We start from the raw sequence: 20107 nt of genomic DNA, 5'->3' as shown, positions 1-20107 counted from the left end.
ACCTGCGCCTCACTCAGGCCAAGCTCCAGCATCTCCAAGGACTTGCGGATCATGCTGGATTTCTCCTCCACCAGGTTGCTCTCGTCATCCTTCTTCAAGCACTTCAGTGTCTCCAGCAAACTCTGCAGGATGGAGTTGTGTTCATTCTTCAGGGCTTCCAGCCCCTGAATCACTTGCTTTGTCTTAGAAATGATTTCATCCTGCGTCAGCTTTTCCAACTTCTCTTCCTTTATGTACACCATTGTGGACATGTTGTCATACATTCTAGAATGGAGGGAAAAAGCAGACAGTTCATTATAGTCTGTGTTGATGCTACAACCTTAAACAGCTAACAGTGACATTATAAATCACGTTTCACAGAGCTGGAGAGATGGCTCAGTGGTTAAGAGCACTCGCTCTTAAAGAGGACCTGAGTTCAGTTCCCAGCACCACATGGCAGCTCACAACCATCTGTAACTCCAATTCTAGGGGATTCGAGGCCCTCTTCTGGCATCTGCAGGCACTGTACACACACACACACACACACACACACACACACACACACACACACACACACACACACAGAGGCAAATACCAATACGCATAAAATAAAATAAGTAGATCTTTTAAAACTGTAAACCAGTGGCAAGCAGCAGAGTCAGGCAGATCTCAAGGCAGCCTGGTCTACAGAGTGAGTTCCAGGACAGCCAGGGCTACACAGAGAAACCCCGGGGTGGGGTGGGGTGGGGAACACACACTTAAAATTTTTAAATTATATTTTACATATGAAAATTAAAAATGTGCTTGTAGCTTTTGTCTTGAATATTCTATGATGTAATGACTTCCTTCACAGACTTAAATTATTCTAGTTTAGGTTGGGGATTTAGCTCAGTGGTAGAGCACTTGCCTAGCAAGCACAAGGCCCTGGGTTCAGTCCTCAGCTCCAAAAGAAAAAACCAAAAAAACAAAAACAAAAAAAATTATTCTGGTTTACATCTGAATATTTTTTATAGGCGAATTAACTAAAATTCATGCCAAATGTAAAGTTGCGAAATACTCCAGTGGACATGCCTTCTGAATGTTGACAAGCTTTATTTCCAAAATGAGATGTAGAATGGATACTAAACTCTTTGAACAGTTTTGTTTGTATAAAATCAATCGTTGGGGGCTGGAGAGATGGCTCAGAAGTTAAGAGCATTCATTGACTGCTCTTCTAGAGGTCCTGAGTTCAATTCTCAGCAACCATATGGTGGCTCACAACCATCTATAATGAGATCTGATACCCTCTTTTGGCATGTAGGCATACATGCAGACAGCACACTATACATGATAAATCTCAAAAAACAAACAAACAAACAAACAAAAACCAATCACTGTAAAATTATTCACATGTGGTGCCACATGACTAATCCCAGCACTGGAAGGCAGAGGCAGGCAGATCTCTGTGAGTTCAAGGCCAGCCTGGTCTACAGACTGAGCTCCAGGGCAGCCAGGACTACACAGAGAAACCCTGATTTGAGGGGGAAAAAAAAAGTCCTTACCAAGGCCATGTTCCTGTGTTTACTGTGCATTTATTTAACATGTGGTTCCAAGGTCACTATTGTAAATTTGTACCATGTGACAAGCTAGAAAGAGAGTATGCTAGCCAGAAAATGACTGAAGCTCTCTGAAAGCAAGTGTATGTCCTCGTCACCTGGGTCCTAGTCCTGGCACACAGGGTGCTTTGCTGAATGACTGGGACATTTTAAGACCAGCTTCAATGAAGCTCAAACTGTAGGTGTAATCAGGTTCCCATGAGCAAAGAGGAGGGCAGGGCCCAGGACTAAAAGGGTGAAGGATATAAAAATCAGGCCTTATCCCTCGTTCCCTACCCCTGATAGCAAAGTATTTACATATTTTTTCCTAATAATAAACATGTATGCTTGACTTTTTTCCCCATACAAAAGGATTCAAGCATTATACCAAACTTACTCTCAGCTCGGCCCTAGAATACGCACCACTTGGTAAGAACCTGCCCCCAGGGAAGCAGAGGCCACAGGACAAGCTACACAAGCAGGCCCCGAGATGGTACTAGACAGGGAGCGCAGTGGCCAAAGAGAAGCAGCCAATCCCATGGGGGAGCCAGTCTTACCACAGAGCAATTCACGACAGGACAATTCAGGGGCAACAGAAGCTGAGCCTGAGGCCTGACACAGGCTGTGGAGAGCACAGAGACCTCGGACCTCCCTAGGCTCAGGCTGCACATCAAAGTCAAGCCAAGGCCTTGAGTTTCATCCCCCAGTGTACAGACACAGACACATACATACACACACGGGAGGGGAGGGAGGCAGACAGACTGACACACATAGACATACATGGGGGGCACACACACACACACACACACACACACACACACACACACACACGGGTCAGGGCAGACAGACAGACAGGGAGAGAGACAGGAGAGGGTGAGGGGAAGCAAGGAGAAAAAGAATTTCAAAGTATCCAAATATGTTTGGAGGCTATAGTTTTCCTGAGAAATGAGACAGGGTGGTGGCAGGACATGGGCTGTGACTCTAGGGAGACAGGCACAGCCCTCTTGAGACTCAGCAGTCAGCAGACTCACTGTGGGGCTGTTAGGAGCATGGTCTCAGAGCTACCAGACACAGGAGTTCCTCAATAGTTAGAGCATCCCCCACCCAGGAAAAGGAGCTGAGCATGTCGGGGAAGCAGCAGCCTGACTCGGCAGACACACTTCCCACAACTGGACTCACCTCTCTGGAGTCCTCTCCAGCCAGACTGCTCTAAAGTTTATTAGACAGCCATTTTTTCCTTCAGGAAATTTGCCTCCTTGTAAACTCTACCCACTGAGCTGATTTCACCCTTCTCAAATGCACAGTCGAGGCATGGTGGGTCGGTCACACCTGTAACCCTAGCACACAAGAGGCTGAGGCAAGGAGGTTACTGTGACTCTCAGGCCAGCCTGAACTATACAGTTTTTAACTTTGTCTCAATTAACCACAAGTAATTAATTAAAATAAAATGAATATGAAATGTCTTCTGCTTAACACACACGACACGTCAAATATTATTCTGCAGGGATAGGGTTCACCAAGGTTCCGATTTCCAAGCTCTTAGCTCACAGGACCCCCAGGCACACCTTAGTCAGACATTTCCGTGTTTCATCCCAGTCACCACAGTATAAATACAGGCACACAGGTCACTGCAGAGAAAGAGACAGTGGCGTGTGCACTTAGATGCCCATCTCTCCATTCCTAAGCTAAGGAAGCCGCTAGAAGCACTGCTAAGGCAGCTAGCTGTCTATCAGGAAAACATAAAGGTAACACTCCACCCTCAATACCCACGAAAATTAATTCCAGAGTGATGAGGGAATTAAATGTGGGATTTTGTGTTTCTAGAGTTGAAAACAGAATCCGGGGCCTTGTACATCCTTGGTAAACAGCCCCCCCCCCCACTAAATACATTGTGTTGTTTAATTTCTGAGACATGGTCAGACCCTTCCTGGAGCATCCCCTGCCCTCGGGCTGGCATTACAGGCATGCACTTCACTCAGCTTATGCAATGCTGCAATGTTGGGAATCAAACCCAGGGCTGCAGGTGCTCTCTACCAACTGAAACACACATCCAGATCAAAGATGTCTTCTTAGCTTCATGCTCATTTCCTGACTGAAGATACCTCAAAGGCAACTCCTCAGGCTGCATCCAGCAGCTTTCAGCTGTATCCCTCACTCCTCCTGACGTGTCCTTTCGGGGCTCAGCCAGGACCTTGTAAAGCACAACTAAGGTCAGCAGATCCATGATAAAATGTTGGTCCTGAGGGCTGGAAATCGTGTGGTTGGTAGTGCTAGCCTTGTAAACACAAAGTCTCGATCCTTAGAATTGCCGAAACAGGATATGGGAGGTGGGGGCAAGGGAGTATGAAGCTCAAGGTCATCTTTGGCTACATAGCAAAGCTAGCCTGGGCTACATGAGCCTTTGTCTCACTCTGTCGTTAAAAGCACTTGCTCATGCAGAGGACTTGGGTTCAGTTCTACAAGATGGCTTATAACCAACCATCTCTAAGTCCAGTTCCATGGAATCCAACACCCTCTGCTGGCGTTGCATGCATGTGTATACATATACACAGGCAAATATTCATACACATAAAACAAAATGAATCTTTCAAAGTTAAAATACAGACCTACAAGGTTTCCAGTAGAACCCAACTACAAAGCCTTCTGTAGTCCCAGTGCCTTTTAGCCCTAGCTCAGCCAGCCAGAGAGTTCCTGTCCTCAACAGTCAAGGCCAGCAGCCATGAGCAGTTGAAAAATAGACCTCTACCTCAGTTCAGTCCCTTAAGATTAAGGGATGGAGGCTAATGCCATGCAAGTCTGATGACCTGAAGTTTGATCGCTGGAGCACAGGGTGAAAAGAACCAACTCCCAGAATCTGCCCTCTTATCTGCACATTCACTATTCACAACATGGCGTGCATACACTTGTTCCACATAAACACACACACACAAATAAAAAGATGGAAATCCAACAGGGGAAACAAGGTAGGCTAGACAGGCAGAGGGGGAGGGCAAATAAACAGTGACAAAGGCTGGCATAACCACAGAACTACACCACAGCAGGACAGCAGCAGCCACTCAAACGATAAAATCAAAATCATCCGGAATGGCACGGGTGGGGTGGAGATGTGGAGAGATATGGAGGGATGGCTCAGCAGTAAAAAGCACTGGTTATTCTCCCAGAGGACCTGAGTTCGATTCCAAGCACTAACACGGCAATTCACAACTGTCTTTAACTCCAATCTGACACCCTCTTCTGGCCTCTGCAAGCACCATACATGTGTGATGCACATATACACACCCTCTTCTGGCCTCTGCAAGCACCATACATGTGTGATGCACATACATACACCTCTTCTGGCCTCTGCAAGCACCATACATGTATGATGCACATACATACACCCTCTTCTGGCCTCTGCAAGCACCATACATGTGTGATGCACATACATACACCTCTTCTGGCCTCTGCAAGCACCATACATGTGTGATGCACATACATACACCCTCTTCTGGCCTCTGCAAGCACTGCATACATGTGGTATACAGACATACACAACGGAAAATTCATACACATAAAAATAAAGGTTATAAAAAATTTAAATAAAACATTTTTTAAAACAGATCACCCAGCTGGGCATGGTAGCACACGCCTTTAACCCCAGCAGTTGGGACGTAGAGGCAGGAGGATAGCTGAGTTTGAGGCTAGCCTGGTCTTCAAAGGGAGTTCTAGGACAGCCAGTGCTACAGAGAGAAATTTTTTTTTTGAGGGGAGGGGAGTCGCCCAGAACACGCTAAAGCCAACATGGCAGAGAGCTTCATCAACTCTACTCTGCTGCACTGGGACATCTCCACATCATCAGCCACACGGGCAGACTGTCTTCTACCATCGCCTAAGTGAGGCCATTACAGGCCTGCCTTTTTCTGGGGTGATCCCAACCCATCCTGGGATCCCTGCTTGCATATCCTTTAACTCAAGATCCCAATGATGTAATCCTCTCTGAAGAAGCCCACAGCTACCCTTGAGTATGTTTTACTGCCCTTTTCTTGTTTTTATTGTATTTATTTTATGTATATGGGTATTTTGTCTCTATTATATCTGTGTACCACATACATGCCACACCCTTGGAGGCCAGAAAAGGGTAGCTAATCCCCTAGAACTGGAGTTAAGATGGTTGTTAGCCACAGTGGGGCACTCGGAATCAAACCAGGGTCCTCTGGAAAAGCTGCAGTGCTCTAACCACTGAACCACCTCTCCAGCCCTCACTACTCTTCCAAGCGTGTCTCTCTCAATCCCTAAACCTACAGAAAAGCTTTTTTCTTTGAACTTTGGTTCTTAAAAAAAAAAAAATTGCCGGGCGGTGGTGGCGCATGCCTTTAATCCCAGCACTCGGGAGGCAGAGCCAGGCGGATCTCTGTGAGTTCGAGGCCAGCCTGGTCTGCAAAGTGAGTTCTAGGAAAGGCGCAAAGCTACACAGAGAAACCCTGTCTCGAAAAAAAAATTTTTTTTTCTTGAAAAAAAGCCTAAAATAGAGAAATTGCACATACTTCTGAGGACACATGATTTTTGTTTTATCACACTGTATTTGTTTTATATGTGTGCATGTGTGTGGACACACAGAGGACCACCTACAGGAGTCAGTTCTCATCTGCTACCATGTGGATCCAGGATTCAAACTCTGGCCGTCAGGGTCAGCAGCAGACACCTTTACCCACTGGGCCATCTTACTGCCCTTGTTTTGAGACTGGATCTCACCATGTAGCCCTGGCTACCCCAGAACTCTCTATGTAGACCAGGCTGGCCTTGAACTCACACAGAGATCTGCCTGCCTCTAACTCTCAAGTGCTGGGATTAAAGGTGTGCGCCACCACAACCAGCTCAGGAAACATGATTTATACCACATCACACTGAAGGGCTCCGGAGCAGCAGGCTCCCACTTAAAGGTGGAACCAGCTGGTTTATGCAAGACAAACTCTCTAGAAGGCTAAGGCACTCCAACACCCCACTTGTGAGACTAGAAACCATGGTACCCACATCTTCCAACTCACACCCTGCAAGCTCTTGCAGGTAGGTCTGCACAAGGAACCAGCCAGAACAGATCATGAAGTGTGCTCCACACACAGGGAAACTAATGCAAGACCGTGCATTTTCTAGCCACTGCTGAGTGCTGCTGGGGCCTCATGGCATCATCCTCTTCCCAGCCTGAAACACTGGGAAGTAGACTCCAAACAACTACGATGTCTGCTGAGCCGCCTCCCCAGGTCCACACATCATTTTTGTCTGATAAAAGAATTCAGTATGTTCAGAAGTTCTATTCTTGGTCCAATGTCACAGTAGTCTATTTTTATTGTGGCAGATGGGTCCTTTCTGTATCTGAGGGTTTAAAAGAAGCCTGTAGGTCTAGACTAGCCGGTTAGATGTTGGTCCCCACCTGTTGGAAAACAGTAAGCAGCATGAAGTGTGTGTTAGCGTACTGGGTGTGTGCTCAGGGAAGCATGCTGAGAAGCCTTAGTCAGAGTGGAGGGAGCTCAGACTCTTGTCTTTTCTATTGTGACCTGAGGTCATGTCAGCTTGTCTCAGCTCTTCACTGTAAGGGGGGACCACGTGAAATAACCTGCAGAGTTCATATTTTCATAAAATGTAAGTATGAAAATGCTCCAAAAACTATATAGCCCATGCTGGACTCCAAGTTTACCCAGTTAAGGATGACTGCGAACTTCTTTTGAAAGTCTTTATCTACACACACACACACACACACACACACACACACACACACACACACACACGCCAGAGGACAACTGCCAGAGTTGGTTCTCTCCTTCCTTCTACCACGGGTTGTGGGACTCAAACTTGGGTTGTCAGGCAAGCACTTTTATTAGGTGAGTCATCTTGCCTAGCCCTGGTCTTAGATTGCTGATCTTCCTACCTCTGGAGTGCTAGGGTTACAGGTGTGTATCCCCACACCCAGTTTATGGGGGGCTAGGATTGACCCCAGGGCTTCATGCAGGCTAGGCGCATTCCACCAACAGAGCTGCACTTTGAGCCCACCCACTCCTTTTGAGAGAGCATCTCTTTCTGTAGCCGAGCTGACTGAAATTCACTATGCAGTCATGGCAGTCCCTCTGCCTCAGCTTCCTAAGCATTGGGATCATACCTTTGTGTTTTAGGAGCTTAATTCAGATATTGGACTTGTCTTTTTTTTTTTTTTTTTTGGTTTTTTGAGACAGGGTTTCTCTGTGTAGCTTTGCGCCTTTTCCTGGATCTCGCTCTGTAGACCAGGCTGGCCTCAAACTCACAAAGATCCACCTGCCTCTGCTGGGATTAAAGGTGTGCGCCACCACCGCCCGGCCTGGACTTGTCTTTAAAAGTGGAGAATTTTAGGTAATGTGATTGGCATCTCAACTAAAAAGAGAGAGAATGTGGTAGAAAAGTGACCAGGTCTGAGTGAGCACACAGCCAAGGGCAGCTAGGAGATGACCCCAAGCGGCCTGCAGTTCCTGGAGACTGGGTAAGGCCCAGCAAACAGTGAAGGTGCATGCTCCGGAAAGGGCGATGGCAGAGCACGGAGACTCTTGCACAAGTCGGTAGGAGCACACTTCACGGGAGAGGGAGATGTTCCCAAAAGCTCTGTACGTGTCTGGTGGACCCACCAGACATTAGGAGTACCTACCCCAAGAGATGAAACAGCCCATTGTTCTACACACAGTACACACAGACAGTCACCCCACACACAGCATCAGACACAAGTTGAAGGACAGTCTGCAGGGAGCAGCCCATGCTGTGTGTTCAAAGAAACAAACACCCAGTTAGAACTAGATTACAGTGTGCTGTGAATGAGGTAAGTGTCAAAATCACAAAATTAAACAAAGACCTGGCAAGCCCATCTGATGTACCTGACACAGCTGAAGACATGTTCACACAAAAAGCTGCACACCAATGCTCCCAAACATAAAACGCTGGGCAGATTAAAAATAAATGCACAACTCATAACAGTAGATGTGGGAAACAGCTCAACGGCTCATCAATAAACAGACAAACAAAATGCGATCCATCCCTACAGAGAAATTACAGAATTGTCTACAAAAAAGCAACAAGACAATTAGGTGATACACTGAGTTCAAGGCCAACTATGGCTACAGAGCAAGACTATCTCAAAACAATGTCAAGAAATGTCAAAGGGGAAACTGAAAATACAACTTGAAAATGGGCAAGACGTTGTAAGGAAATGTAGTGTGAGGAGTTTGGTGAGGCAAGAGGACGGGGGGAAGTAAGGAACACACAAGGCTTTGTTTTTCAAGACTGTGTTTCTCTGTGTAGCCCTGGCTGTCCTGGAACTTGCTCTGTAGACCAGGCTGGCCTCGAACTCAGAGATCTGCCACATACCCCTCCACGTCTCCCTACTGCCTGGCTTATAGTTTTTAGAAATCTACTTATTTTTATTTTATGTGTAATAGCATTTTGCCTGTGTATGTATCTGTGTGTGTCTAAGCAACACACATGTACAGTATCCTCCAGCACCAGGATCAAAGACATGTGCAACCACTGCCCAGCTTTTCTTTTTTTAAGGGGTAGCCAGCCTAGGCTGGCCTCAACTGCACGATCCTCCTGAATGCCCCTTCAGCATCCCCTCCTCACGTGCACCACCATGACCAGTTCCCTATTCTTCCTTAAGACTCACCACAGCGCAGCAGGGCAGTGGTGGCACACGCCTTTAATCCCAGCACTCGGGAGGCAGAGCCAGGCGGATCTCTGTGAGTTCGAGACCAGCCTGGTCTCCAAAGCGAGTTCCAGGAAAGGTGCAAAGTTACAGAGAAACTCTGTCTCGAAAAACCAAAAAAAAAAAAAAAAGGACTCATCACAGCGCTAGGAATGTAGCTCAGTGGTAAAGCACACCTGACCCTCAGCACTGTTAAAAATAAATCAACCGCCGGGCGGTGGTGGCGCACGCCTTTAATCCCAGCAGTCGGGAGGCAGAGGCAGGCGGATCTCTGTGAGTTCAAGGCCAGCCTGGTCTCCAAAGTGAGTTCCAGGAAAGGCGCAAAGCTACACAGAGAAACCCTGTCTTGAAAAAACCAAATAAATAAATAAATAAATAAATAAATAAATAAATAAATAAATAAATAAATAAATAAATAAACCAATCCCTGAGTACTACCAGAGGCAAGAATGCTCCACCTTCATCCCAGAGCACCACCAGAAGAACCCTGTAGGTCCCTTCCTAGCCCTCACAGACAAGCAGTTCCTCTATCTAACCTCTTTCTCTAATCTAATCTAACCTAATCCTTTAATCTCCTCTCCTAAACTTCAATCATAACAGTGAACTGAAGGGCTCAGTAGATAGAGTTGCTTGCCTGGGTGCCTGGGTTCATACCACTGTATAAAACGGGCAAGGTGACAGGCCTGTAGCCCCAGTACTTGGGAGGTAAAGGAAGGAAGACCAGAAGTTCAAGATCATTCTTGCCTATGCAGCAATTAAAAGCCAGCCTGGGTTGCATGAGAATTGCCACAAACAACACACATTCATTTTCTCTCTCTCTCTCTCTCTCTCTCTCTCTCTCTCTCTCTCTCTCTCTCTCTCTCCAGGAACCCATGCTGACCAAAAATACACAAAAACCTATAAACTAAAGTGTGTATAAACAGAAGCCATTATGATTGTGTTTACATGCTAACAGCACAGACTGGTACAAAAGGATCATTTGTTTGCCTTCTGGGGTTTTTGTATAGACACAGTGGTGCACACCTTTAGACCCAGCACCTGGGAGGCAGAGGCAGGTGGATCTATGAGTTCAAGGCCACCCTGTCTCTGACAGCTAGAACTACATAAAGAGACCCTGTGTAGGTGATCATTCAAAGGAATCACTGGTTTGGTTCCAGGCCCCCGGTCTCTGCTACACTACCAACACTGGGTCCTCACTGGGACTCTTCCTGGACATTCTCTTGTTGCCCTGTCACAGTCACAGAGATCTTGTAGCCCTGGGTCCGAAGGACCATAGTGTGTCCCCCATCCCACCCCAGAGAGCTCCAGCAGATCACAGATTGGGTGGATGTTGGGGTGGGGTGGTGTCACACTGCAACTTTCATGACGAGATTTTCCCTTACTTCCCCTTTTTTTCTTTTTTATCTTAAATTTTATTTTGTTTTACTTGGGGAGAGAGGCTGCAGAAACAGAGGGTGGATGCGCGGGGACAGATGAGTGGGATTGGGATGCATGATGTGAAAGACACAAAAAATTAAAAAAAGTTAAGAGAGACTCTGTGTAAAAAAAGCAAAAGGGGGAAAAAAAAGAAAGAAAAAAGCCAGGTATGGTGGCTCAAGCCTTTAATCCCAGCACTGGGAGGCAGAGGTGGGTGACTCTCTGTGTGTTCAAGGCCAGCCAGATCTACATAATGAATCCCAGGACAGCCAGAGCTACACAGTGAGACCTTGTCTCAAAAAAAAGAAAAAAAAAAAACAGAAAAAAAAAAAAAACCTATTGATTATCCAATAACAAGTGGTCAGCAACGAAATCATATACATACAAGTAGTAGTATATGGACTAATCAGGTTTTATTTATATATTTAGGAATACACACACACACACACACAAATTAAAGAAATAGAAGCTATGAATTTGACAGACATGGGAAGGGGCGCACTCAGGAAAGGCTCAAGAGAGGAAAGGGAAGGAAGAAAATGATGCAATTATATTTTAATTTAAAAAAAGGCTTTACCAGGCATGGTGGTACATGACTTTAATCCTAGCACTCAGGCGGCAGAGGCAGGAAGAGCTCTGTGAGTTTGAGGCCAGCCTGGTCTACAGAGTAAGTTCCAGGACAGCCAGGACTAAACAGAAAGCCTGTCTCAGAAAAAAAAAGAAAGAAAGAAAAGAAAAAAGAAAAAGAAAGAAAAAAAATCCTCTGAATGAACCTTGGGAACATAATACTGAGAAATGAACCACTCCTACCAGCTAAGGAAGTCAGAGCCACAGAAAGCAAAAGGAAAAGTTCCAGAGATACATGACAGGAACATCCTTACAACTGCAGACAGCTGAATGGCAACTCTTTTAAGAATGTTAGGAGAACCTTTGATCCCAGCACTTGGGAGGCAGAGGCAGGCGGATCTCTGAGTTCAGCCAACATGGTCTCCAGAGCGAGTTCCAGGACAGCCAGGGCTACATGATGAAACCCTGTCTTGAAAAAAGAATGACAGTAAAGCAGGAAAAAACCACTGTAGGCTAACGGTGACACAAGTCACGTGAGGCTGTGACTTCGAGCACAATGTGGTTCAAAGCCTGACTCGGAAGCAGTGACAGAACTGCCCATACTCTGCTCTCTAATAATCCTGCACTCCTGTGCCAGCAGGATGGAGGGTCCACACCAGCACCTGACCAGGCACAGTGACAGTACATTGCAGGACCTTGTAGATGGAGGAGGGTCCACACCAGGCAGTGGAAGGCAGCGGACAACCCATGGCTTAAACTGAGGTAATGGGAGGCCAGCCTGGTGGCACACACCTTCAATTCCAGCATTCAAGAGGCAGAGGCAGGAAGATCTATGAGTTCTAGGGCAGCCTCGGCTCCATAACTGAGTTGTAGGCCACCCAGGGCCATATACTGATACCCTGCCTTAAAACAAACAAACAAACAAAAGAACCCTGAGGTAATGGGAATATTCTAGAACCAAATAAATCATTTAATTTACATACATATACAATTCCCTTAAAAGGTTTATTCCATTGTTATTCATTTTATAAATTCAAAAAACATAAATCACTTTTATCTACCTCCAAATATTAGTAAAAACAAAACCACAATTCAATTTTTAGACTTTTTTTTTTTTTTGATGTTTTCAGAGTGGCATGCTAGAGACTGAACCTAGGCTTGGTACATACCAGGCCAGCATTCTACTACTGAGCTACACACCCAGGCATCCTTAGTCTTTGAGACAGAGCCTTGCCATGTAACCTAGGCTAGTCCTCTTCCTTCCGATTCCTAAGGGTGGGAACTGTAGGGTATAACACCATACACTGGACTACAGTGCATTCTGATCCATGAATACTAACGAGTTTGTTTTCTTGTTTGTTTGTTTGCTTGCTTGCTTTTAAATAAAATCTCTCTACATATAGTCCTCCAGCTGTCCTGGAACTCACTCTGTAGACCAGGTTGGCCTGGAACTCACAGAGATCCACCTGCCTCTGCCTCCCTAGGGCTGGGACTAAAGGCCTGTGCCATCATGCACAGCCCTCATTAGGAAGCTACAGGGATAAAGATGCCCTGATAGCAAGAAGGCAGAAGTAAAGGGAGGAGTGGAGAGCTCCAGCAAAGACCTGAATAATCAGTAGTAACTTCCTAGAGGTCAAATCCAGAGGGTTGTTCAGGCCAACTGCTCTTGGGTGCTCCCCCTTAGGGGTGCTCACCTTGAGGGGCATTCTGCTGTCTCCAGCAGGCAGTCAGTATGCATGCACCTCTGGCCCTCACTGCAATGCTGATTCACTCTCAGATCTCCATCCCCAGGCTTATCTCGGTCTTCACTTCAGACCTGTATCCTGAGCTAGTCCACGGGGCCTCCCACAAGCACCTGGAACTTACCATATCCAAAAGTAAACATCATCTTGTCCTCTCCCCGTTCTCCCTAACTGGTTGTCACCATCCAGTGAGTCACCAAAATGCAAAGGAGCTATTCTAATGCATTCTTTCAACAAGCCAGTAAATGCTGATCATGCACCAGCACTGGCAGGACAGAGGACAAGGATGAAATCCCACCCTCGTGGAGATGAGCAATGCATGAGCAGACAGACATAAACAAGAAAATGATAATCAGGGAGTGGAGAGACAACTCAGCAGTTACAAGCATCTGCTGCTCACAGTCATTTGTAACTCCAGTTCAGGGGCTCCGGTGTCCTTTCCTGGTTGCCCCAGGCCCCAGGCATGCATGCAGGGCACATAGAGACACACAGCAAACACTCAAACACATAAAAACAAATTAGTCTTTTGTTAAAAAATGATAACACAGGGCTGGTGAGATGGCTCAGCAGTTAAAAGCAAACTGCTCTTCTAGAGGACCTGGGTTCAATTCCCAGCCCTCACAACTGTCTGTAACTCCAAGATCTGACCCCCTCATACACACATACATGCAGGCAAAACACCAATGCAAATAAGAATAAACTATTTTTAAGAATGATAAAACAAGCTGGCGGTGGTGGCACACGCCTTTAATCCCAGCACTCGGGAGGCAGAGGCAGGCGGATCTCTGTAAGTTCGAGGCCAGCCTGGGAAGGCACCAAAGCTACACAGAGAAACCCTATCTCAAAAAACCAAAAAAAGAACGATAAGACAAAACATCGATTTCAGTAGGGAAGTACTCCCAAGAGAAGTCAGGCAGGATGGGGCAGAACCACGGCTTGTAACTCAGAGCCCAGCAGGCACCTGGCTGTGCTTTAGTGGATTCAAAGCAGCCAGAGCAGCCAGAGCAGGACAGGGACACGCTGGAACTTTAGTAGCTGACTGACATGGTCCACTGGCCACACTGGCCATGGTCTACACAGGCTCACTCTAACACAGTGCTGGAGTCTTGCCAACCCTACCCCTCCGGCCCCTCCCCTACCCAAGGCCGACGACTGCATTCTTGGTCCCACTGACAGCTGCTCTTCTGCAGCTCCAGCCACTGTCCGGAATCACGCCCAAGACCCGGGTGGATCCTCCTAAGCAGCTCACCCGTCTGCAGCACCCACACCACGGCCCTCACCTCCTCTACCTGCCACCTGGCTCATCTTACCCTCCTCCAACCTCTGAGCAGGAGCAGCCTTCCCTGGCACCTCCTACCGCTGCATGCGCATTTCCTGGCCTCACCTTCCCCTCACCCCACCCCACTGCGACAAGCCTCAACCACAACCCACTCTCAGGCCTTATTTCCTCCCATCAGGCCCACACATGGCCAATCTGCACCTGCCTTTGAGTGTCCAGAAGAGCCTCCTCACCACCGGTGCTGGGTCTAAGCTCCTTTGGGAACTGTCCTTGCCAGGATCGCTAATACTGTGCAGTGGATTTTCATCGGTCAAGTCCCCCAAGCCCATGTGTCCGTCCACAATCTCCATCGGATAGCTTTATTCTTTTTTTTTACTTTGTTTGAGGCAGGATCTTGCTATACAGCCCAAGGTGGCCTCGAAAACCCTGTCTCACCCTCCAAAGTCTGTGTCCGCATGCCTAACACTTCCACTCTACACTCTGAAACTTGGCACCATCTTGCTCAGGTTGGTAGTCATTTCTATCACTTCTGACTTTGCTTGCTAATTGTTTTATGTCAATCATGTCTAAAGACAGTTTATGGCCCTTTAGAGACTTTCATTTTTTTCCCAATCTAAAAATACATGCTTTAAAATGTTTATTTTTTTTGTTGTGCACCAGATGTAAGAAGAGTCTTGGGTTGCCTGGAACTGGAGTTAAACAGTTATGACCTGCCTGATCTGGGTGTTGGGAACCAAACCCGGGTCCCTCTGAGAGAACAGTGATTGCTCTTAACAATGGAGCCATCTTTCTAGTCCCAAGAATGTATTAATTTTTAAAAATATAAACATGTAAATTGTGGGTAGTACTTCATTTGTTTGTTTTTGCACTGAGGAAAACAGGACCTTCTGAATGCTAGGCTAGTACCCTACCACTGAGCAACATCTCCAGCCTCAAAGACTTTACTTTGGATTATTTAAGGTATGTGTACCTCATCACTGAGCAACATCTCCAGCCTCAAAGACTTTACTTTGGATTGTTTAAGGTATGTGTACATCATCCCTTCCAGCTTTGCACTGGAAAATCCCCTGTCCACCTTCCACTGATGTCTACACCCTCCTGCTGTCACCCCCTGCCAGGTGAACGTGTTGGAAGGTCACCACCAGGTCCCACCCCTCCGGGTTCAACCACAGGGCCAAGGCTGGCCTGCAACAGGATACATCCTCTGATGATCGGGAGAGGGCCCACCCTCCCACACAGCTACACTCTCTGAATTTTTAAATAGAATCATTGCATTCTTACAAATACTCAGGACACAGAACAGGAAGTCAAATTTCCTACAACTGGGGCTAGTGGGCAGTCCATGAAAGAAGATCACTAACTGTAGCAGGTTTAGGAGACTCAAGGGTTGGTCCAATTTCCTAATGGTGTTTTCACAGTCCTATTACAACGAATTCCAGGCTAATTCTGATCTAAGGCTTAGTCATGCTGTATAAAAAGCCTTGGAATTTAAGTAACGCAAAGAATCGAAAATGCAACTACTCCTCTACATAGCAGTTTAAATAGTATATAAAATTTTTTGTTCTCAATCTTCCCCCAAATACCTCTTTTTCTGTGTAGCCCTGACTGCCCTGGGACTCGCTCTGGAGATCCCCCGCTGGGATCAAAGGTTCTCACCACCACCTCCTGCCTTCTCTAAAGACATCATTTTTACAAGTACACCAGATTACTACTTAATATGTAAATTCCCAACCTGTTTAAATAATAAAACACTAGTAGGCAGTAACGATTCCAACACAATACACCTGGAAATGACCTGCAAACTTCGTTATAATTGCCATTCACTCCATCACACATCATACTTTTTTAACGCTTTAATTTTTTTTTATGGGAAAGGGGCTCCACATGTAACAAGGAAAAGCACTCCAGGCTGGGCACATTCAGGTCGCCAGGGAGAGGCCACTGAAAGAAAGAGACTGGCTGGCCCCGGGCCACGGACCACAGTATGACAGCACGCCGCCCAGGGCGGTGCCGAGGAGAGGTGGGGGCTGGAAGGGCGGGGAGGCCTAAGACAAAGCCAGCCGGCTGACCCCTAATACACACACGGCCGCCGCCGCCTCCCCGGGACCTCAGCAGCAAGGCTTTGGGACCCTAAGCCCACAGCTGCCATTGAAAGGCCGCCCCCACCCCTGGGCCTGAGTCAGGGCGGGGCTCTGAACACAGATGGGACAGAAGCCTCAGGGACACATGAGAGGAACGGAGGAGAGCGGAAGGGGCAGGAACCCGAGCCTAAAGTGCAGGCAGAGAGGACTGAGCCCCGAACCTGGAGGGTCCGGGGAGGGGAAGGGATGAGGACTTCAACCCAGAGAGGCACAGGCAGAGAAGGGACAGGTCCCGAACCAGGGCTGGCGGGGAGAGGACAGGAGCTTCAGCCTGGAGATGTGCAAGCAGAGAAATGACAAAGGCCCCAGACAGGAGGGGCACAGACAGAGACAGGGCAAGAACTCAAACCAGGGGCGCAAGTAGACAGGGACAAGGACCGCATCCTAGAGGAGCTCAGAGAGGTGACAAGAGACCCGAGCCTGGAAGAGAGCAAGCGGAGAGGGGACAGAAATCCAGCCTGGATGGGCACAGGCTGAGACAGGACAAGGACCGCAGAGTGCAGGCGCACAGGCAGAGGTGACAGAGACCGGAGCGCTGAGAGGCGCAGGCAGAGCGGGGAGGGGACCAAGCGTGCAGACCCGGGTGAGAGGGCCGGGGCGGGGTCTGGGCCCGGGCGGAGGACCAGGATCGCAGGCTGGAAGGGCCGGGTGCAGATGCGGCGCTGGACGGGAAGGGACCGGGAGCCGCAGCCTGGAGGCTGCGGGCGGGAAGGGGTCGCGGCTGCGTCTGGAGCGCTGCGCACGAGCCGCTCGGAGCCCGGGGCGGGGCGGGGACCGGGCCGCGCACTCACCGTCCGATCGGGAGCGCCGCGCTCGTCGCGCTGTCACAGGCCTAGGCCGCGCAGAGCCCAGCCGCCTCAGCAGCAAGCAGCGCCTCCGCGGCCGCCCCGCAGCATCCTCACCCCGACCCGCGCTCCGCAGCCTCGCGCCACCGCTCCGCCGCCGAAAATGGCGTCGCCGGCGCCGCGCCCGCCCCACAATGCCGCGCGCCGTGACGTCACCCGCCCTCGCGCCGCCGGGCGGGGCTCCGGGGAAACTGAGGCCCGGGTCGGCGATCCAGCTCTCTCCAGAAACCTCTGATCCGCGGGCGGTCGTCTCTGACTCGGAGGCCTTACCGTCGCGCCTCAGGAGGGGAAGGATGCCAGGCGGCAGGGCCCACCCCTCCGCGGCTCGCTCCGAGGCACCGCTCTCGACCTCCAGCCTGGCCCGAAGGGCAGGCTTGCCGGCTCCGGTTGCTCCCGGGCCTCGCACAGCCGCCTGGCACCCCAGCTGCAGGCCTGACTCAGCAGCCGGCTGGAGGGCACGCTGAGTCAGTGGCAAGGCCGAGCTGGCGGGCACCGGCTTGGGAACTCTCCAGGTGCCTGCAGACGTCCCCAGAGCGGGCGGGTGGCGTTACTCAGGGGTAGGAGTTGCGAGTGCCAGCCTCCCCACCTTGGGAACCGCGGCCCTCTTCTGATGGCATTGCCCAGCACCTGCTGCCGTCTTCCGCCGGGCAGTTACACCTGTCAACATCAGGGAGGCAGGTGCTTTGGGGCTTAACAGGCAGATCCAGCTACTTTGACCTCCTAAAATAAATAAATAAATAAATCAAAGACTGGCTAATAAGGGGACAGCTCCTGTGGAGAGCACAGCAGCTCAGATTGGCCTACAGAGAGGCTGTGAGTTCACGGTCAAGTAAAGCCCCAGCACACAAACTGCTGCTTGGATGTTGGGTCACCATTCTTCAGTCAATACGCCTGCTCCTGGCCAGGTGCTTATCTACAAGAGCAGGCTAAGCAGGAGCCCGTTCCCATCCCGCGGGTCAGTCCCTGCCCCCTGAGAGCCTGTACACCTGCACACTTTTCAGTGAAGGGCGAAGACTACCTCCTTTTCTAAAATCCGTCCCTTGCCGTCACTATCCGTGCTCTAGCATCTCGTTCTCTTGCCCCTTCAACTGATGTCCACTAAACTCGCCCGGTCCTCATGGGAAGACCCAGGTGCGTAAGTGGCAGATGTCTGCTCCCATTCCAGTGAGGATGCAGCAAGACTTGCTGACACAGTAGAACAACAGGCAGGTGATGGGGGAAGGGTACACAACCCAACTCCAAGGTCGGAGAGGTGTGCTGACACTGAAAATATAGGAAGGAATGGACCCACAAAGCCAGCCTGGAATGCTCCAGTAAAGTCCTGAGACAGGAGCATCCTGCTGTGTTGTGGGGAAGAAAAGACAAGCAAGTTGGGAAGTGGTGGTGGCGAGCGCCTTTAATCCCAGCACTCAGGAGGCAGAGGCAGTCAAATCTCTGTGAGTTTGAGGCCAGCCTGGTCTACAGAGCAGATTTCAGGACAACCAGAGATGCTACACAGAGAACTCCTGTCTTGAAAAACCAAAACTAAAAAAAAAAAAAATTAAAAGGAAAGAAAAGACGAAGTTAATCCACACTGCCACAGCCACACATCCCTTTCAGCACCGAGGTAAAACTCCTTAGCTTGGTCTACGGTTGACAAGGCCCACAGGACCTGGTCGTGCTAACCTCCTGGTACCCTGTCCCTAGCTGCCCTCATCTGTGCCCGAGTTTGCTCCGAGACATTAAGTTCGGTGTCCACGTGCCCAGAATGTTGTGTGACCCTGGGGAGACAGAGACATCTGTTCAGGGCCTGGAAAAATGGCTAAATAGTTAAGAAAGTTTGCTGTTCTTCCAGAGGACTGGAGTTCTGTTTCCAGCACCCACATCGGGGAAATGCTCACAATTGCCTATAACTCCAGCTCCAGAGCATGTGGCCCTCTTCTGGTCTCTGACACCTGCACACATGGGCACACACCCACACATACACATAAATGAATGTGAATCTTTGAAAAAATATATAAATATCTGTTCACCCCCAATTAGGGTATCCACAGACCAAAGAAAGAACTCCATCCTAGTCCAGCTGAGTCAAAGAGCTTCTTGGGGTTATTTACAGAAGCAAGGGTGACCCACGAGCAGCTATACTACCCAAAGGTCACCCAGCATGTGTGACAGTTCACAAAAGCTGCATTGCTGGAGTCCCATCCTCGGTTAACCTATCACCTCAATACACCCAGTACCTCTCAAGACCGTGGACAGCTAGGGGGCAGGAAGGAGTGGTCACTGGACTCTTGGGTGAGGGCCTGGTACCTCTCCTGGGAGCGGTTAACAGTTCCTTTCCACGAATCTAGCCAGCACTGTATCGCGTCTTTCCTCAAAGAAGCCTTCTGTGGCCATGCCAGCCTAGCCAAGGCCTCCCCCAGGCTTCCACCTGTCCCTTCCTCTGCTGTACAGTATGGTCAGTTGACACAGCTGTTTGTCCCCTGGCCTGGCATCATTAGAGCAGGAGCGCCTCCCAACCCTGCCTAGCACCTGCCACTGAGCAGCAGGGTGCCGCTGGGGCCCCTGGAAGAGAGGAGGTCAAGCTGACCCTTTGCCTCACACCCTCTGGTGGAAGAGACTCAGCCCCTTGAGTCCTTGACTTCTGTCTTGACTCAGAATTCCTGCCAGTTCTTAGAGCCATTAGTGGCTGAGGTTGCTCCCCGAGGGAAGGACTGACCAAGGCTCTGCTGTCCAAATACTTGGCAGGACAGCTGCCTGGCGGCTGGGGTGAAGCAAAGGAGTCTGTCTCTACAGTCAGCCTCACCCATCCTTGCTTGAATACGTTGTTTTGGTTTGTTTTGTTTTGTTGGTGTTTTGAGATAGGGTGGTCTCCTGTATCCCAAGTAGACC

General features: G+C 49.0%; 1 protein-coding gene across 1 annotated transcript in view; it reads right to left on the bottom strand.

Moving 5' to 3' along the window:
* The window catches only part of Klc1 (kinesin light chain 1), a 55086-nt gene extending 37747 nt beyond the window's left edge, over positions 1 to 17339 (bottom strand). The window contains exons 1-2 of the mRNA XM_059279739.1: positions 17183 to 17339; positions 3 to 264 (exon numbers count right to left, since the gene is read on the bottom strand). Of these exons, the coding sequence (XP_059135722.1) occupies positions 3 to 263 (261 nt within the window). The 5' untranslated portion in view covers position 264; positions 17183 to 17339. The remainder of the gene's footprint in view (positions 1 to 2; positions 265 to 17182) is intronic.
* Between the last annotated feature and the right edge of the window lie 2768 nt (positions 17340 to 20107).

Source organism: Peromyscus eremicus, chromosome 14, assembly GCF_949786415.1.
Source record: "Peromyscus eremicus chromosome 14, PerEre_H2_v1, whole genome shotgun sequence".
In the NCBI taxonomy this organism is placed as follows: domain Eukaryota; kingdom Metazoa; phylum Chordata; class Mammalia; order Rodentia; family Cricetidae; genus Peromyscus; species Peromyscus eremicus.
Note: the sequence above shows the minus strand (reverse complement) of the source record. Positions and strands in the feature narration are given on the sequence as shown.